The sequence below is a fragment of the Mirounga leonina genome, unplaced genomic scaffold (genome assembly GCF_011800145.1).
Source record: "Mirounga leonina isolate KUSES-001 unplaced genomic scaffold, KU_Mleo_1.0 Mir_454, whole genome shotgun sequence".
Classification (NCBI taxonomy): domain Eukaryota; kingdom Metazoa; phylum Chordata; class Mammalia; order Carnivora; family Phocidae; genus Mirounga; species Mirounga leonina.
Genome location: NW_023270763.1, coordinates 16,892,891 through 16,908,313, shown reverse-complemented (window position 1 = coordinate 16,908,313; position 15,423 = coordinate 16,892,891). Strand labels below are relative to the sequence as shown.

At 43.9% G+C, this 15,423-nt stretch overlaps 2 protein-coding genes across 3 annotated transcripts in view; one reads left to right on the top strand and one right to left on the bottom strand.

The window, feature by feature from the left end:
* Positions 1 to 7,179: 7,179 nt before the first annotated feature.
* On the bottom strand, positions 7,180 to 9,437 carry SEPHS2 (selenophosphate synthetase 2). Its single transcript, XM_034988871.1, has one exon. It carries the CDS (start codon positions 9,280 to 9,282, stop codon positions 7,939 to 7,941), a length of 1,344 nt encoding a protein of 447 aa, XP_034844762.1. The 5' UTR covers positions 9,283 to 9,437; the 3' UTR covers positions 7,180 to 7,938.
* A 144-nt stretch (positions 9,438 to 9,581) lies between these two features.
* Positions 9,582 to 15,423, top strand: part of ITGAL (integrin subunit alpha L) — a 58,541-nt gene continuing 52,699 nt past the window's right edge. The window contains exons 1-2 of one of the 2 annotated variants that reach the window (XM_034988868.1): positions 9,582 to 9,756; positions 11,329 to 11,483. The gene's annotated coding sequence lies outside the window, so the exon portion shown is untranslated. Of the gene's footprint in view, positions 9,757 to 9,863; positions 9,982 to 11,328; positions 11,484 to 15,423 lie in introns of those variants that run through there. The other variant, XM_034988869.1, reaches the window with a different exon arrangement.

The window sequence follows — 15,423 nt, the reverse complement described above, 5'->3', positions numbered from 1 at the left end:
CCTAATTTAAGACTCTGGTTATATAAGAAAATAAATCCCTTTATTGGTTAAACCCCTTTAGTTGGGTTTTCTGTTACTTGTCTTTGAGAAAGTGACATTTAATCTGAGCAAAAATCAAGGGGAATAGAGCTCTAGGTAGAGGGATCACCAGTGCTTAAAGCAGGAAAGTCTTGGCATGTTCTAAAGACAAAAAGAATTCCAGTGTGGCAGGAATATGGTGAGCAAGGGGGAGAGTGGTTGGATGTGGTATTAGGGAAGTGACAAGAGGCAAGATCAGATTGATCAACCATGGATTTTATTTTATATTTTATTTTATTTTGGATTTTAAGTATTATGGAAACCCTTTGGAGGGCTTTGGCAGGGAAGTTATATGATCATATTTTGTATTTATGAGCCCTCTGGCTGCCGTATTAAGAATGAGGGCAAGGGTAGAAGCAGGGAAATGAGTTACTGCAGTTGCCCAAGGAAAAGATGATGTTGACTCTGGGCCAGATTGATGGTGAGTGAAGATGGAGAGAAGTGGATGTATTGGGGAGATATTTTTGGAGTTAGATCTATAGGCTTTGTTGATTTTGAATTAGAGGCATGGGAGAAAGGATAGAGTGAAGTATGGCTTACAGATTTTGAATGTTGAGCAACATGGTGGATGGTGGTGACTCATACGGGGATGAGGAAAGCGAGGTGCAGGATTGAACACACATGGCATCAGGAGTTTGGTTTAGAACAAAGCTAATTGAAGCTACATATCAATTCGGTGGATTTATGAGACTAAGGTTTAGAAGAGAGATCAGGGCTACAGATTCATATTTGGTAGTCTCAGTCATTAGACAGTACTTAAAGTCATAGACTTGGAGAAGAATGACTACTACAGGAATCTAGATAGACAAGACTAAGATTTGGGGTACTCCAACATTTAGCAGTTGAGCAAAAGAGAAGAGACAGGTGAGATAACAGGAAAATCGAGAGTGTGGTGTTATAGAGGCTGAGGAGGAAAGTGTTCCAAAATGAGTGGACATCTGATTTGGATGCTGCTGAGCTGCAGGGTAAGAAGAGAGCACAGAAGTTGCTGCTGGATTAGGCAACATGGAAGTTGGATATGGGATTTGGGAGAAAAGAGGGAGTCCTGGGTAACTCCTGGGTTTCTGGCTTGGGTGAATGGATGGATAATTTTGTCATTTGCTGAAAAGAGGGCACAGAAGTTGGGGTGGAAGGGAAGATAATGAATTCAGTTCGGGGCCTGTTGAGTCTAAGATGGCTCTAGAACATCTAGATGATGTCCAGTAGGCAGGTGGACATACAGGTCTGAAGTTCAGAACATTGAGCTGCCTATGGATCTGGGAACTGAAAGTACCTTCCATAGCACCTACCCCGATGTTTGCTAAGCTTCTCCAGACAAGAATCCAAAGTCTTTTACTGGGATGTAAAACACAGCTTTCTCAGGAGTCCTCTGCATCTCAGATTTTTGAAGAGTCAGGGACCAGGACTTCTAGAGCTCACAGGTCAGATGGTCCTTGGTGATTGACAGGAAGGAGGAGACACTCTTTGTGGGACTGCCTCTGCCCTCCTCCTAGGAGCTCCTGACTGAGCTTGTAAGGCTTTTGCCAGGCATCCTGCAGAACATCCCAGTTCTTTGCTCCATTGCATTGTCCTTGGAAGACCAAGCAAACCCAGCTCCAGCACAGCACAGGGTTGGAGGGGTGGGGAAGGCCCTCATGCGGGAGAGGGAACAGACCTGAACATATAATTGGCCCCATGATCTGGACCCTTCATCCAGACTCTTTCTGTACCCTCTGCCCCACATCCATTCACTTTTCTCCATTCTCCTCAGACACATCTTAGCAACCCGACCTCCCTGCTTTAGTCAGGGCCTCAAAGTGCTTGGTCTTGGCTTTTGGTTCACATTTGTGATTAGCCTTTACGAGCCTATCCCTTTAGGGACTGGGTGCCCTAGTCTTTTCGACCAAAGGTGTTTTCCCAGTGTAGGCTAATAAATATTTAATGACAGGATGGGCAGGCTGGGACAAGTAAACATGAGCATGCACACACTGTCCTTCTGTTATGCAAGAGTTTGGCTGGCATCACCACTGGACCCAGCCATGTGCAACTGATCCCAGTATGGCTTTTGGAAAACACTGGAGTGGAAGAGGTGGCAACGATTGGAGAACAAAGTAACAGAGACCCATAAACTGGGTGGGTGGTGTTGGGGTAGGGAACCTGGGCTGCTGAGATCCTAGAGATAATAGAGGATGATGGCAAACTAAGAATCAGATGATTGGGAACCCAAACACCAATGCCCTTGGGGAGATTGTTTCTTTTCTCTGAGCCATGATTTCCCTATCTATGTAATGGGGCTCTGGCCTAGGCAGTCTCCAAACACCCTTCATGTGTGTGCTGGGAAGGCCGGGACAATGTGTATTTTGTTTATATCACAGTGCTGTTCTTACTGGAGGTAGAGCCATTGACCTTGTTGGTTTTGAACTGAGGGATGGCAGAAATGATGCTACTATAATTAAAAGTATTTGTTCTTTTAAGTTTTTCCGGGGGAGTCATGACAAAGGTTTTGAGAAATCTCCAGGCTAGCCCATTCAGGCTGGGGAGTCCCCAGCACCTTTAGAAGCCCTTCCTAGGGCGCCTGGCTGGCTTAGTCAGTAGAGCATGTGACATGTGACTCCTGATCTCAGGGTCATGAGTTCAAGCCCCACATTGGGTGTAGAGCTTACTTAACAAAGAGAGAGAGAGAAGTCCTTCCCCAGTCTATGTATCCAGACTTATTCCCCTACACCCATGCTTAAATCCAGCCAGATGATCCCCACTCTCCCTAATTTTGCTCATATCTGGAATGCCCATTCCCCCTTCTCTGCATATCCAAACCTAAATTCTACTCATTCTGCAAAGCCCTGCTTCAAAGCCACCTCCTCTGGGAAGCCTTCCTAAACTTCCTCCAAAATGGAAATAATTTGACCTCCTATAGCACTTAATCCACTCTAATCCATATGTCACTTACCATTCTTCGTCTTGATTTTGGGGTGATGGGTGTCCCTGTTCTAGATCTCCTTTTAGACTGAGTCTCCTGGAGAACAGAAGCAGTGTCAGGCTTTTGTTTCCCCAGGGCCTGGTACTTGATTAGATCTAATAAATACTAATTTATAGGACCATGTCTCATGGGATCCTCTCCATGACTTCCCTGCTGTGGGTGGGTATGGCTGTGTCTATTTTACAGATGAAGAAACTGAGGCCCAGAGACTTATCTGAGATCACCCAGAAAGGTGAATGTTGAAGCTCACCAGTACCCCTCAATGCTCCTCATCAAGTGAAAGAAATCTCCCTACCCCCACAATGGAGTAAAAGAGGCAACTCAATATTTTTGGTATGAGCTGAGGTCACCGTGCTACTGCGTTTTCTTCTGTCCTTCCGTCCTGTCTCTTCATCTTCTTTCTCTTCCTCTATCTTCAACTTCCTCTCCTTTTTCTTTTCTGCATTTGGCTTCCTTTTCCTTTTCTTTCTCTTTTCTTCCATCACCTTCCTTTCCTCTATTTGTGATTCTGCTCTGATTTCTACCCAAGGCCGTGTCCCCTCCACCACCTGCTGCCTCTCTTTTGCTGCCCAGCTCCTCCCCAAGGAAAAGATGGATGCCTATCTTGCTCTCAACTCCTAACCCTTTCTAGGTTAACTAAGAGGATGCAGGCCAGGGACGCATCCCATCGTTTTCCTCCCCTTTTGTACTGCCCACTCCAACCAGTTAGAGAGCTGTGTATGTGGACAAACAAAACCAAGGCCTGAATTTCTTCAAAGCCTTGTCTTAAGAGATTGGTGATACCAGCCTCCACCGCTAGGAGACACCAAGAGCAAGGAAAGTGTGGACATAGAAGCTGCTAGGGTCCCCAGCGTTTATCCTTCTCACTCACTCATTTATTCAATATATTCTGAGCACTAACTACGGATCAGACAGTGTTCTAGGTACTGGGGATACAGAACATCTCCTGCCATCTTGGAGCTCACATACTAGCAGAAAGGGACACTTAGAAGGTAAACTAACACATTCTCAAGATAATTATAGATTAGGGTTAGAGCTATGAAGCCAATAAATGAGGTAGGTGATGAGTTGGGGAGTCGGTAGGTATTGGCTGATGTCAGAGAAGGTTTTTATGAGGTTTAATTTGAGCTGAGATAGGATTGAGGGCGAGCCTGCCAGGTAGGGAGCCTGAGGTGAGGCTCCAGACAGAGGGAACTGCAAGTACAAAGGACCTCGATTTGTTTGGAGTTCCACAGGAAGGCTAATGAGCTAGAGTTTAGTGAGAGAGGGAGGGCAAGTGCCATGAAATGAGGTTGGAGATATGTAGCAGGGATTGTATGGAAAGTGATTTAAGAGCTTTGAGTAGGAGAAAAGCTGATTGAATTTTTAAAAATGATTGATTGTTGTAGTTAGATAGTATTTACATTACAACTATGTAAATGTTCATTGCTGAATGCTATGTATGATTACATTTCATTTGTCACACAAGGTTTTATTTTTTGTTGGAGTTGATAACTGCCTCATTTTTTTTTCATTTGCTAGTTTTCTATATAATTATCACTAATTCTTTTTACATCTTCCATTAACCTTCCAATATAATTTTTCACAAAATCAAATGTATTTGTAATCAAATAGGTCCATTTTCCTTTTTCTGGGAGCCTTTGGGCTCCTCTTCCTGAGTGATGTGCCTGTTCCAGGCTGCTCGCTCTCTAGGCCTGCTGTAGAGCTGTTATCTTGAAATCTCCCTTCACCTTCTCCTGTGCTGGCTTGGGTTTCCTGAACCCCATGTTTTCCTCTTTCCCAGTTTGCCCCCTTATTTTCCTAGAGCACATCTTCCAGTAGTTTCTTGAGAAAGAGTGCATGGGGTGAAACCACTTTGATACTTTGCATGTCTAAAAATATATTTTTTTATACTTTTACTTCCAGCCTTGGAATGTGCTTGTTTGTAAAATGTGTCTAGGTATAGAATTACACAGAGAAAATCATTTACCCTCAGGATTTTGAAGGCATTACTTCATTGTCTTTTAGCTTCCAATTCCCTGTTGAGAAGTTTGATACCATTCTGATTGCCAGACCTTTCTACATGCTCTTCCCCTCCCCCCAGAAGGTTTGAGGAGAGCATAATGATTAGAAGTATGGACTCTGGGGGCATCTGGCTGGCTCAGTCAGTGGAGCATGCAACTCTTGATCTTGCCGTTGTAAATTTGAGCCCCACACTGGGTGTAGAGAGTACTTAAAAATAAAATCTAAAAAAAAAAAAAATAATAATAATAATAATAATGGACTCTGGACTCACACTGCCTAGCAGTTAGCCTGCGCAACTTTGGACAGATTTCTTAATCTCTTTGCACCTCAGCTTCCTCATTTGCAAAATGGGGTTGTTGGCAGTTCAAATGACTTAATATATATAAAACACTTCTCTTTATCGCTGGTATTTTAAAATTTAATAAAATTAGTGTAGGTCATTTTTCATTCACTATGCTGGGAAGTCAAGAAATATGTGGTATTTACAACTTTTTAAATTTTAGACAACTTTCTCGTATCATTTCATGTATGTTTTTTCTTCCGTTTACTTTATTACCTCTTTTTGGAGTTCCTCCTAGATGTTGAACATCCAGGCTTACCTCTAATTTCCATAATTTTTTTCTTCTAGTGTGCATGTTTTTGTTGTTCTACTTTCTGATAAATTTCACCTTCTAAGTATTCTAATGAATTTAAAAAACTTTAGCTATATTTTATATTCTAAATGCTTTGTTCTCATTACCTTTTTATGAACCCTTTTATCTTCTTTACCTCTGCTTTCTTTTTTTTTTTTCTTCTGCTCCCTGTTTTGTCTCTTTACTGAGTTTTTTGTTTCTTTGACTTCTTTTCAAGTTAGAGGCTCACCTCAAATGTCTGGTGACCCTTGACCGCTTATATCTAAGAATGAGGCATTGAAAAGAATGTGCTTGAAACTTTTCAACTGGGAGGCTTCCTGGTACAGGGATTTTCACTAGGGGCTCCCTAAATGTTTATAGGTCTTTTTCCTGGGCACATTTTTTTTCTCCAGAGGAGCAAAGGTGGTATAAGCTTCCTGGACTGTGTTTTTAATAGTTAAGGGGAGGGAGCGCCTGGGTGGCTCAGTTGGTTAAGCGACTGCCTTCGGCTCAGGTCATGATCCTGGAGTCCCGGGATCCAGTCCCGGGATCCAGTTCCGCATCAGGCTCCCTGCTTGGCAGGGAGTCTGCTTCTCCCTCTGACCCTCCTCCTTTCATGCTCTCTGTCTCTCATTCTCTCTCTCTCTCAAATAAATAAAATCTTAAAAAAAAAAATAGTTAAGGGGAGGAAGGGGGCTGGGGCAATCTCTTTCAGCCTTTATTTATTTTTTTAATATTTTATTTATTTATTTGACAGAGAGAGACACAGCGAGAGAGGGAACACAAGCAGGGGGAGTGGGAGAGAGAGAAGCAGGCTTCCCGCCGAGCAGGGAGCCCGATGTGGGGCTCGATCCCAGGACCCCGGGATCATGACCTGAGCCGAAGGCAGACGCTTAACGACTGAGCCACCCAGGTGCCCCTCAGCCTTTATTCTTGTTTTTGTTCAGGCCCCCTGTCCTTTACTGTGGTATCCCCAACTTTGCAGTATTTTTAAAATTAATTTTCCAGGAAGTAAAACCTCCCTTTACCTACAGAGGTGAGAGGCAGGCATCTGGCTATGTGACGTGGGGGAGAGATTTGTGAACTTCAAAGATCTAATTATAATTTCCCTGTTGTATAGAAGCTTTCAAACAGTATCTGTTTTTATCCCCACGCTTGACCCCTTAGTACCTCCAGAGCACATTACCTTGCTTCCTGTTAGTATTCTCCAACTCGGAAGGCATTTACTTTGGCTTCCTCTATTCTTAGTTACCCTTCTTCCACCTACTTTCAATCTTCCAAGAAGTGTTAACCCCTTTCTTTTGCTATTTCCTCTCCCACCAGCTAGTCCTTGGGGTTTATGCCTGTTTTGAGTCCTCTGCTATCAACGCAGGGGGAAGGCGCAAACCTAAATCTAGGTGTTAAATCCTCTGGTCCAGAATCTGGGAAAACATTCTCACTCTCCACTTGCCAGACTCTAAATGTATCAATTGGTTCATTTTATGACTGTAAAAGATTCAGAATTCCAAGAATCCAAACATTAGCCAGAAGAATTTTCCCACAAAGTCCTTTTTATTTATTTCACTAGAAATTACTCTTTATTGATTAAATCACCAGGAATTTTCAGCACAAGATTGAACATCTTAATGACCACCAAGGTTTGGGCTCTGGGGCTTGTTCTGCCTCTCCCAGTCCTTAAAGGGGTTTAGAGAGAGAGACGTCATTAACAGAGACCAAATCAGATGGTTGCAGGTCCTCCTTTCCCAGTCATTGGACAAGCTGCTCAATTCTTGTCCAGAGCAGGAAAGAGCCAGTACTTCAGAAAAATCTAATAAAGAATTTGACAATGCATGTAAGATCTCTCTTAACAATTTAGATTTACCAACAGTATTGGTCCAAAACTTGCTTCTGATCTAAATCATTTTGCAATTTACCTTTTTTTGGTGTGTAGGTAATTCTAATAAATAACCTCACTCCCTGTGCAGACAACCCAGTGCCAAGAAAAAAATCCCTCAAACCAGATTAGCCTCATCTTGCTCTTGGAAAGAAGTAACCTCTTGGAAAGAGGTTTTTCTGCTCCTTTTCCACATACGAGATGAACAAACCTCCCCCGAAGTCCAAAATGTTACTTCTGGCCTTGGAATGTGCAGCTTGTGATGGGCTGATTCAAATCACCTCGAAAGGGCCACTGGAACTACTATGCAGTGCAGACAGCCTTCTTTGGAAATTTCTTCTTAAAATAAAGCTCTGAGAATCGCTAATGATTGTGTACAGAGGCTCTAAGGTCCAAACAACTTCTGCTATTCCATCTCACGAGCTAGGCTCAGACGAGGCACTGGAATTGTCAGGAGCAAGGGCAGCAGCAGTGGCCCCACGAGGTAGGACCTCAATAACTCGAGGCTTGTCAATGATCCGGGCTGTCCGGTTTCCCTTTTCCACAATACCGACGATCCATGCTTGGTGACCCTCTCCATACTTGGAAGATTTGATTTCAGAACAAAAGCGAGCTGCCTGTTCTCTTGGCAGACAAATCAGTAATCCCCCAGAAGTTTCCGCTGAGGTTCCCTGAAGGAGCCCAAAGCGCCCACTGGCCTTGCTGATGGCAGCCATCTTGGCAATAATTGGCAGATTATGAATGACAAAGGACACCTCGTTTCTTTGTTGTTTTGCAAGGTTCTGAGAGTGTCCTAGGATGCCAAAGCCTGTGATATCTGTGGCTGCGTGTGCATTAAATGTGTGCATTAATCCAGCAGCAGTTCTGTTTAGGGTAGCCATGTTGAACATGGCTTCCTGATAAGCCAGCTCTACTTCTTCTCTGGAGACCACCATATTTATTTTATTCCATCTCTCGGGATTATCCAGCCATTGGTGGGCATTGACAGCAACTTGGGTTCCTAAGGGTTTGGTTAACACGAGCACATCCCCAACAACTGCGCTGTCGGGCATGATGAATTCATTTGGCTGACATACCACAGTGGCAACCCCACCGACGATAATCCAAGGGTTTACCACCGTTTGTCCACCAGTCACTGCAGTCCCTCCTTCCTCAGCGGCATCACGAAAGCCTTTGATCATGAGTGGTGTTATCTTTTCTCGCTCCTCCTCAGTCATACTCTGGCTGACGCTGAGTAACATCAACATGTTGTCACATTCAGTAATGCCCATGGCGTAGAGGTCACTCAGCACGTTGGCACACGCTATGCGCCCCATCATGTAGGGATCTTCCACCAAGGGGTAAAAGAAGTCCGTGGTCTGCACCAGGGACAGGCCCCCGTGCCTCAGGGGTATGACGCAGGAGTCCATCCCAATGCCCAGGGCTGGAAAGGGGGGGTTGGGTTCGGCCCCGGCCGGCAGCCCGCCTTCCTGGGCCGCCTCTTCATGGCCTCCGACCAGGCCCAGGCCCAGCGGGGGCCGCACGTCTGGCCGCGTCAGTCCCGCCAGGAGTTTGAGCAGCGTCTCCTGGGGGACCTTGCAGCCTCAGCCCTTCATGCCGGAGAAGCCGGTCAGCCGCCAGCTCGGGCTGAGGCCCAGCGCCTGGGGCTCGAAGGGCCGGTAGCTCGAGAAGCCCCGGCCAAGAGACAAGCCCGCGGAGCCCGAGCCTTCCGCCGCCGCCACCACCTCGCCGCCGGCGACCGTCACCGCGGCTTCCGCCATCGCGCCTGCCGGGCAGGGAGGGAAAAGAGGAGAGGCGAGCTCCCTTCTATTTTCTACTCCAGTTACTACGGACTAACAGATAATACGGCAGAGATTCTCCCCGGCGCGACTCGCGCCCCGGACTCACGGCGCCCCGGACTCACGGCGCCCCGCGCGCTCCTGGCCTTCCTGGGGGAGGAGCCGCCGGCCTCCCCTACTTATAGTCCTAGTGATTGACAGCCGTGCCATCCAATGCCGACTTCGCTACCGAGAGGCGGGCTTCCTTTCGTCTAAAAGATAAATTACAAATCAACCAGCAGCTTGAGAAGCTGGTCCCGGCGAGGTTACGCGGGAGTGCCATGGTTCGCTCCCCTAGTTGTAATTTAAACGATCTCTAGGGAGCGGCTGGAGGAACTTTGCGCCCCTAGAGGCAATTTAGCAAGTGCAGCATTTTCGAAGACGAGGAATATCGGTCACATGGCAGATCTCATGCAGGTCAGAATTGTCCTAGGGTCATTTGACAGCGCTCGTGACCAATCCAGGATAGGAAAGTAGCCCAGGGAAAAATTCGGAAAGAATAATGAGAAATTAGATATTAAATTACTACCATTAAGCAAGCAAACCGTAGCATCAAAATAATGAAATGTTAAAATGGGCTTCAAAGAATTTTAAGGCTCAGGGGAGCCTAGCTGGCGGGAGAGCATGCGACCCTTGATCTCGGTATCGTGAGTGACAGCCCCACATTGGGGGCAGAGACTACATTTATTTATTTATTTATTTATTAAGATTTTATTTATTTATTTTTTTTTTTTAAGATTTTATTTATTTATTTGCGAGAGAGACAATGAGAGACAGAGAGCATGAGAGGGGGGAGGGTCAGAGGGAGAAGCAGACTCCCCGCCGAGCAGGGAGCCCGATGCGGGACTTGATCCCAGGACTCCAGGATCATGACCTGAGCCGAAGGCAGTCGCTTAACCAACTGAGCCACCCAGGTGCCCCCAGAGACGACATTTAAAGAATAAGATCTTAAAGTCTTTTAAGACTCTTAAGTCCACCACTGTGTGAGTCACTTTCCCTCTCCCGGAATCAGTTGACTCATCTGGACAACAAAGTGGCTTATCTTGTTCTGTTCTAAAGTTTCTATGTATCTTTAAGTTATTATGTATGAGTATCTGTGATGTATCCATTAAGAGCAATTTGCCAATATCTGTTAAGAATATAACTGCACATAATACCTTTGACTCAGCAGTTCCAATTCTAGGACATCCTACAGATGTACTCAGAGCTGTGAGTGGAAATGATAGAGTTGTTTTATTTTGTTTTGTTTTTTTCCTGTGCTGTTTGTAATATCGACATACTGGAAACAACTTAAATGTTTATCAATTGTGATGAAGATAAATCGTGGTACACTTATATGATAGACTACCCAAGCAACTCTAAAACAGAATGAGAAAACATTGATGTAATTATATTGATAATAGTTACAAGCCTAAGAGGCACAGTTCTAAATGCTTTAGTATATTAACTTAGTTCTTACAAAAACCTTTGAGTTAGGATTCTTTCCACATTTTACAGGTAAGGAATATACTGCACAGAGAGATTAAATGACCTACTCAAGGTCATAGCCAGTTTAGAATGGAGCTGGATATGAATCCAAGCAATCTGTTCCAAAGACCACCAGGTTATATTGCCTATGATGTTTGTTAAGAGAAACAAGCAAACTTCAGAGCAATATTTATAGAATACTATTATTTGTTGTAAAAGGGGGGGAAATATATTCAATGGCATACTTCTGGGAGGAAAATCACCATAAACCGGTGAATTGATTGCCTCTGGGGAGGGAATGAGGTGGTTGGGGATGGGAGATTCTTCATTGTATTGTCTTTTTGTTCCTTTAACATTTGGAACTTAAACATTTTTTAAAATATTTGAGTGTATTACATACTTAAAAGAAAAAAAAAGAACAACCTGCCTATGGGACTATAAATTGGTGCAACCATTTTGTAAAAGAGTTTGGCCTTAACTGATTAAATCAAACATGCACAAATTCATGCATTTCACCCATAGGTGGAACTCCCCAGCAATTCTACCCATAAAACATGCCCTAGAGAAACTCTTGCAAAGGTGCCTCAGGAGACACGTGTAAGAATGTAGGAGCTCTGAGATTGATTACACGACAACGTGAAGGTACTTAACACTACTGAACTATACACTTAAAAAAGGTAAGATGGTAAATTTTTATGTTACGTGTATTTTACTACAATTAAAAGTATAAAAACACAGGAGATACTTATAGCTCTTATAGTAAGTCATTTCATTTGGTTTTATTATTAAGGCAAGGAGTAAATTGGAAGAAACTCAAACGTTAAAATTAGACTGAGTTGCAGTCTTGGCTCTCCTAATGACCTTGGGCAAATTGTCTAACCTCTAGGAACCCGTTTCACTACCTATAAAATAGTCCTTTCACCTGAAGATAATGACAGAAACCAGACGGAGTGTTTATGAGAATTAAAATTTAAAAATGTGTGTGAAGCTCCTAACACAGTTCCTGGCCGATGATAAGCTGTTCATTTTAACTACTGTTAATGTGGATGTAGGGGCTGGAATTTAAATTCACAAAAGTTGTAACATCTTGGAAATTTTTTTTATAAAAACAAGTCCATTTGTCTTCCTAAAGAAAAAGAAGACTGTAATGCCAGGACACTGGAAACAACCTGTGTGTCTGTTAACAGGGAATGCATAAACGAATCACGGTATAACTACACAATGGAATATTGTTTATCTGTGAAAATGAATGATAGGTCTAGGCATCATCAATAAGAGTAATCTCAAAAACAAAATGTTGGGAACAAGAAGCCAGTTGCAGAAGAATCCATAAACTAAGATGCCATTTATATAGAGTTCACCAGGCAAATCAATATAATATATTGATAAGAGATGCAAAATGACAAAAAGTGTTTTTAAAAATAAGAGAGTGGATGATTAACAAAATTTGGCATAGGGATTACTTCTGGGGAAGGGGGCCTAGGGGACCCGGACTACGTTAAGTTCTGTTCCTCGGGCGGGGTTATAGTTACATGATGTTCTTTAAACCATACACATCCATTTTCCCACGCTCGTTTTGTAAGCTGTATGTTAACATTAAAAAAAAAAAAAAGAAAATGTGCTATATTTTAGAATTAAAAATACTGAAGGTAACTGAGGGTTGCTGGAGTGGAGGGGGGTGGGAGAGATGGGGTGGCTGGGTGATGAACATTGGAGAGGGTATGTGCTACGGTGAGTGCTGTGAATTGTGTAAGACTGATAATTGATGAATCACAGACCTGTACCCCTGAAACAAATAATACATTATATGTTAATAAAAAAATAAAAATACTAAAGGAAACATGAAATAATGAAAAAGCAAGAGATGTGGAAGCAAAAGACCTCTGGATATTGTCTGACCTTTGGGTTTGCGGTCAGTGAGCTGTCTGCCCTTGAAGAAGTGATATAACCTCTGTACACCTTAGTTTCCACTTCTGTAAAATGAGGGTCATCATCTCTGCTTAGGATCTGGTATAGGGATCCTATGAAAATATCAACTATGAAAGTTTCCTTGCAAAATGTTCAGTGTATTGTACCTGTGAAGGATCTTCCTATCACTAAGGGAAAAATGGAAACACTCTACTACATCTGTAGTCACCTCACCTGGGTTAAAAAGTGACTAGATCAGGTGCCCCTGTTTATATGCTCTCTTTGTTCTTTGGACTTTCTCCTCTTGGCATTTAGGACAGTTTGTAATTTTTTTTTTTAAGATTTTATTTATTTATTCATTTGACAGAGACAGAGCAAGAGAGCACAAGGAGGGGGAGCGGCAGAGGAGAGGGAGAAGCAGGCTTCCCGCTGAGCAGGGAGCCCGATTCCGGGCTCAATCCCAGGACCCTGAGATCATGACCCGAGCCGAAGGCAGACCCAACTGAGCCACCTTTTTTTTTTTTTTTAAAGACTTTATTTATTGGGCACCTGGGTGGCTCCCCCTGCTTGTGCTCTCACTCTCTGGCAAATAAATAAATAAAATCTTTAAAAATGTAAAGATTTTAGGGCACCTGGGTGGCTCAGTCGTTAAGTGTCTGCCTTCGGCTCAGGTCATGATCCCAGGGTCCTGGGATCGAGCCCCACATTGGGCTCCCTGTTCGGCGGGAAGCCTGCTTCTCCCTCTCCCACTCCCCCTGCTTGTGTTCCCTCTCTCGCTGTGTCTCTGTCAAATAAATAAATAAAATCTTTAAAAAAAATAAAAAAATAAAGATTTTATTTATTTGAGAGAGAGAGCGAGAGAGAGCACAAGTAGAGGGGAGGGGCAGAGGGAGAGGAAGAAGCAGACTCCCCACTGAGCAGGGAGCCCAATGCTGGGCTGGATCCCAGGACCCTGAGATCATGACCTAAGGCAGGCACTTAACCGGCTAGCCGCCCAGGTGCCCCTATAATTCTTTATTCATGTGACTACTCCACGACTGTCTGCCCCACTAGTCTGCAAGCTGCAAGGGCAGGGGCTGTCCTGCTGTGTCCACCCTGGCTTCCTTGGCACTTTACATGGCAATGACATTTGATGAACGAATACATCATTTTATGCAACACAATTTGCTGAGCTCATATGATGAGCCAGGCCTGGTGCTGAGCATTTTGCACTTAATTCATCTCCTCATTAATGCTCATAGCAGCCCCAGGGGATTGGCATTATTAGCTCCATTTTAGAGATGAGGAAACTGAGGTCCCTAACAGGTCAGGAGTCCTGCCCAGGGTCACCTAGTGAGAATACAAACCTAGGTCTGTTGACCTGAAGGCTGGTGCTCTATCCCTCATCCTGGGCATTCCCCCCCTTGAGAATACTAACAACCCCCATCATGCACCTCGAGGAACCAGGACTCTTTGGAAGGAAGGTTTCTCTTCTTTTCTTTTTAAGATTTTATTTATTTGTCAGAGAGCGAGCGAGCACAAGCTGGGGGAGCAGCAGACAGAGGGAGAAACAGGCTCCCCACAGAGAAGGAGCCCTATGTGGGGCTTGATCCCAGGACCCTGGGATCATGACCTGAGCCAAAGGCAGACACTTAACGACTGAGCCACCCAGGCGCCCCTGTTTAGTACACTTTTAAAAAATATTTTATTTTATTTTTATTTTTTAATTTTTTAAAATATATATATATTTTTTATAACTTGACTTTTTATTAAAGTTTAGGTAATTATGGGGCACCTGGGTGGCTCAGTCGGTTAAGCAGCTGCCTTCGCCTCAGGTCATGGTCCCAGGGTCCTGGGATCGAGCCCCACATTGGGCTCCATGCTCCTCGGGGAGCCTGCTTCTCCCTCTCCCTCTACTGCTCCCCCTGTTTGTGCTCTCTCTGACAAATAAATAAAATCTTTAAAGTACTTTAGGTTAATTATTAGTTTGGTCCTTTTTTTCTTTTTTTATATATATATTTTTTTATTCTTATGTTAATCCCCATACATTACATCATTAGTTTTAGATGAAGTGTTCCATGATTCATTGTTTGTGCATAACACCCAGTGCTCCATGCAGAATGTGCCCTCCTCAATACCCACCACCGGGCTAACCCATCCTCCCACTCCCCTCCCCTCTAGAACCCTGTTTGTTTTTCAGAGTCCATCGTCTCTCATGGTTCGTCTACCCCTCCGATTTCCCCCGCTTCATTCTTCCCCTCCCGCTACCTTCTTCTTCTTCTTTTTTTTTTCTTCTTAACATATATTGCATTATTTGTTTCAGAGGTACAGATCTGAGATTCAACAGTCTTGCACAATTCACAGCGCTTACCAGAGCACATACCCTCCCCAGTGTCTATCACCCAGTCACCCCATCCCTCCCAGCCCACCCCCCACTCCAACAACACTCAGTTTGTTTCCTGCGATTAAGAATTCCTCATATCAGTGAGATCATATGATACATGTCTTTCTCTGTTTGACTTATTTCACTCAACATAATACCCTCCAGTTCCATCCACGTCGTTGCAAATGGCAAGATCACATTCCTTTTGATGGCTGCATAATATTCCATTGTATATATATACACCACATCTTCTTTATCCATTCATCTGTCGATGGACATCTTGGCTCTTTCCACAGTTTGGCTATTGTGGACATTGCTGCTATAAACATCGGGGTACACGTACCCCT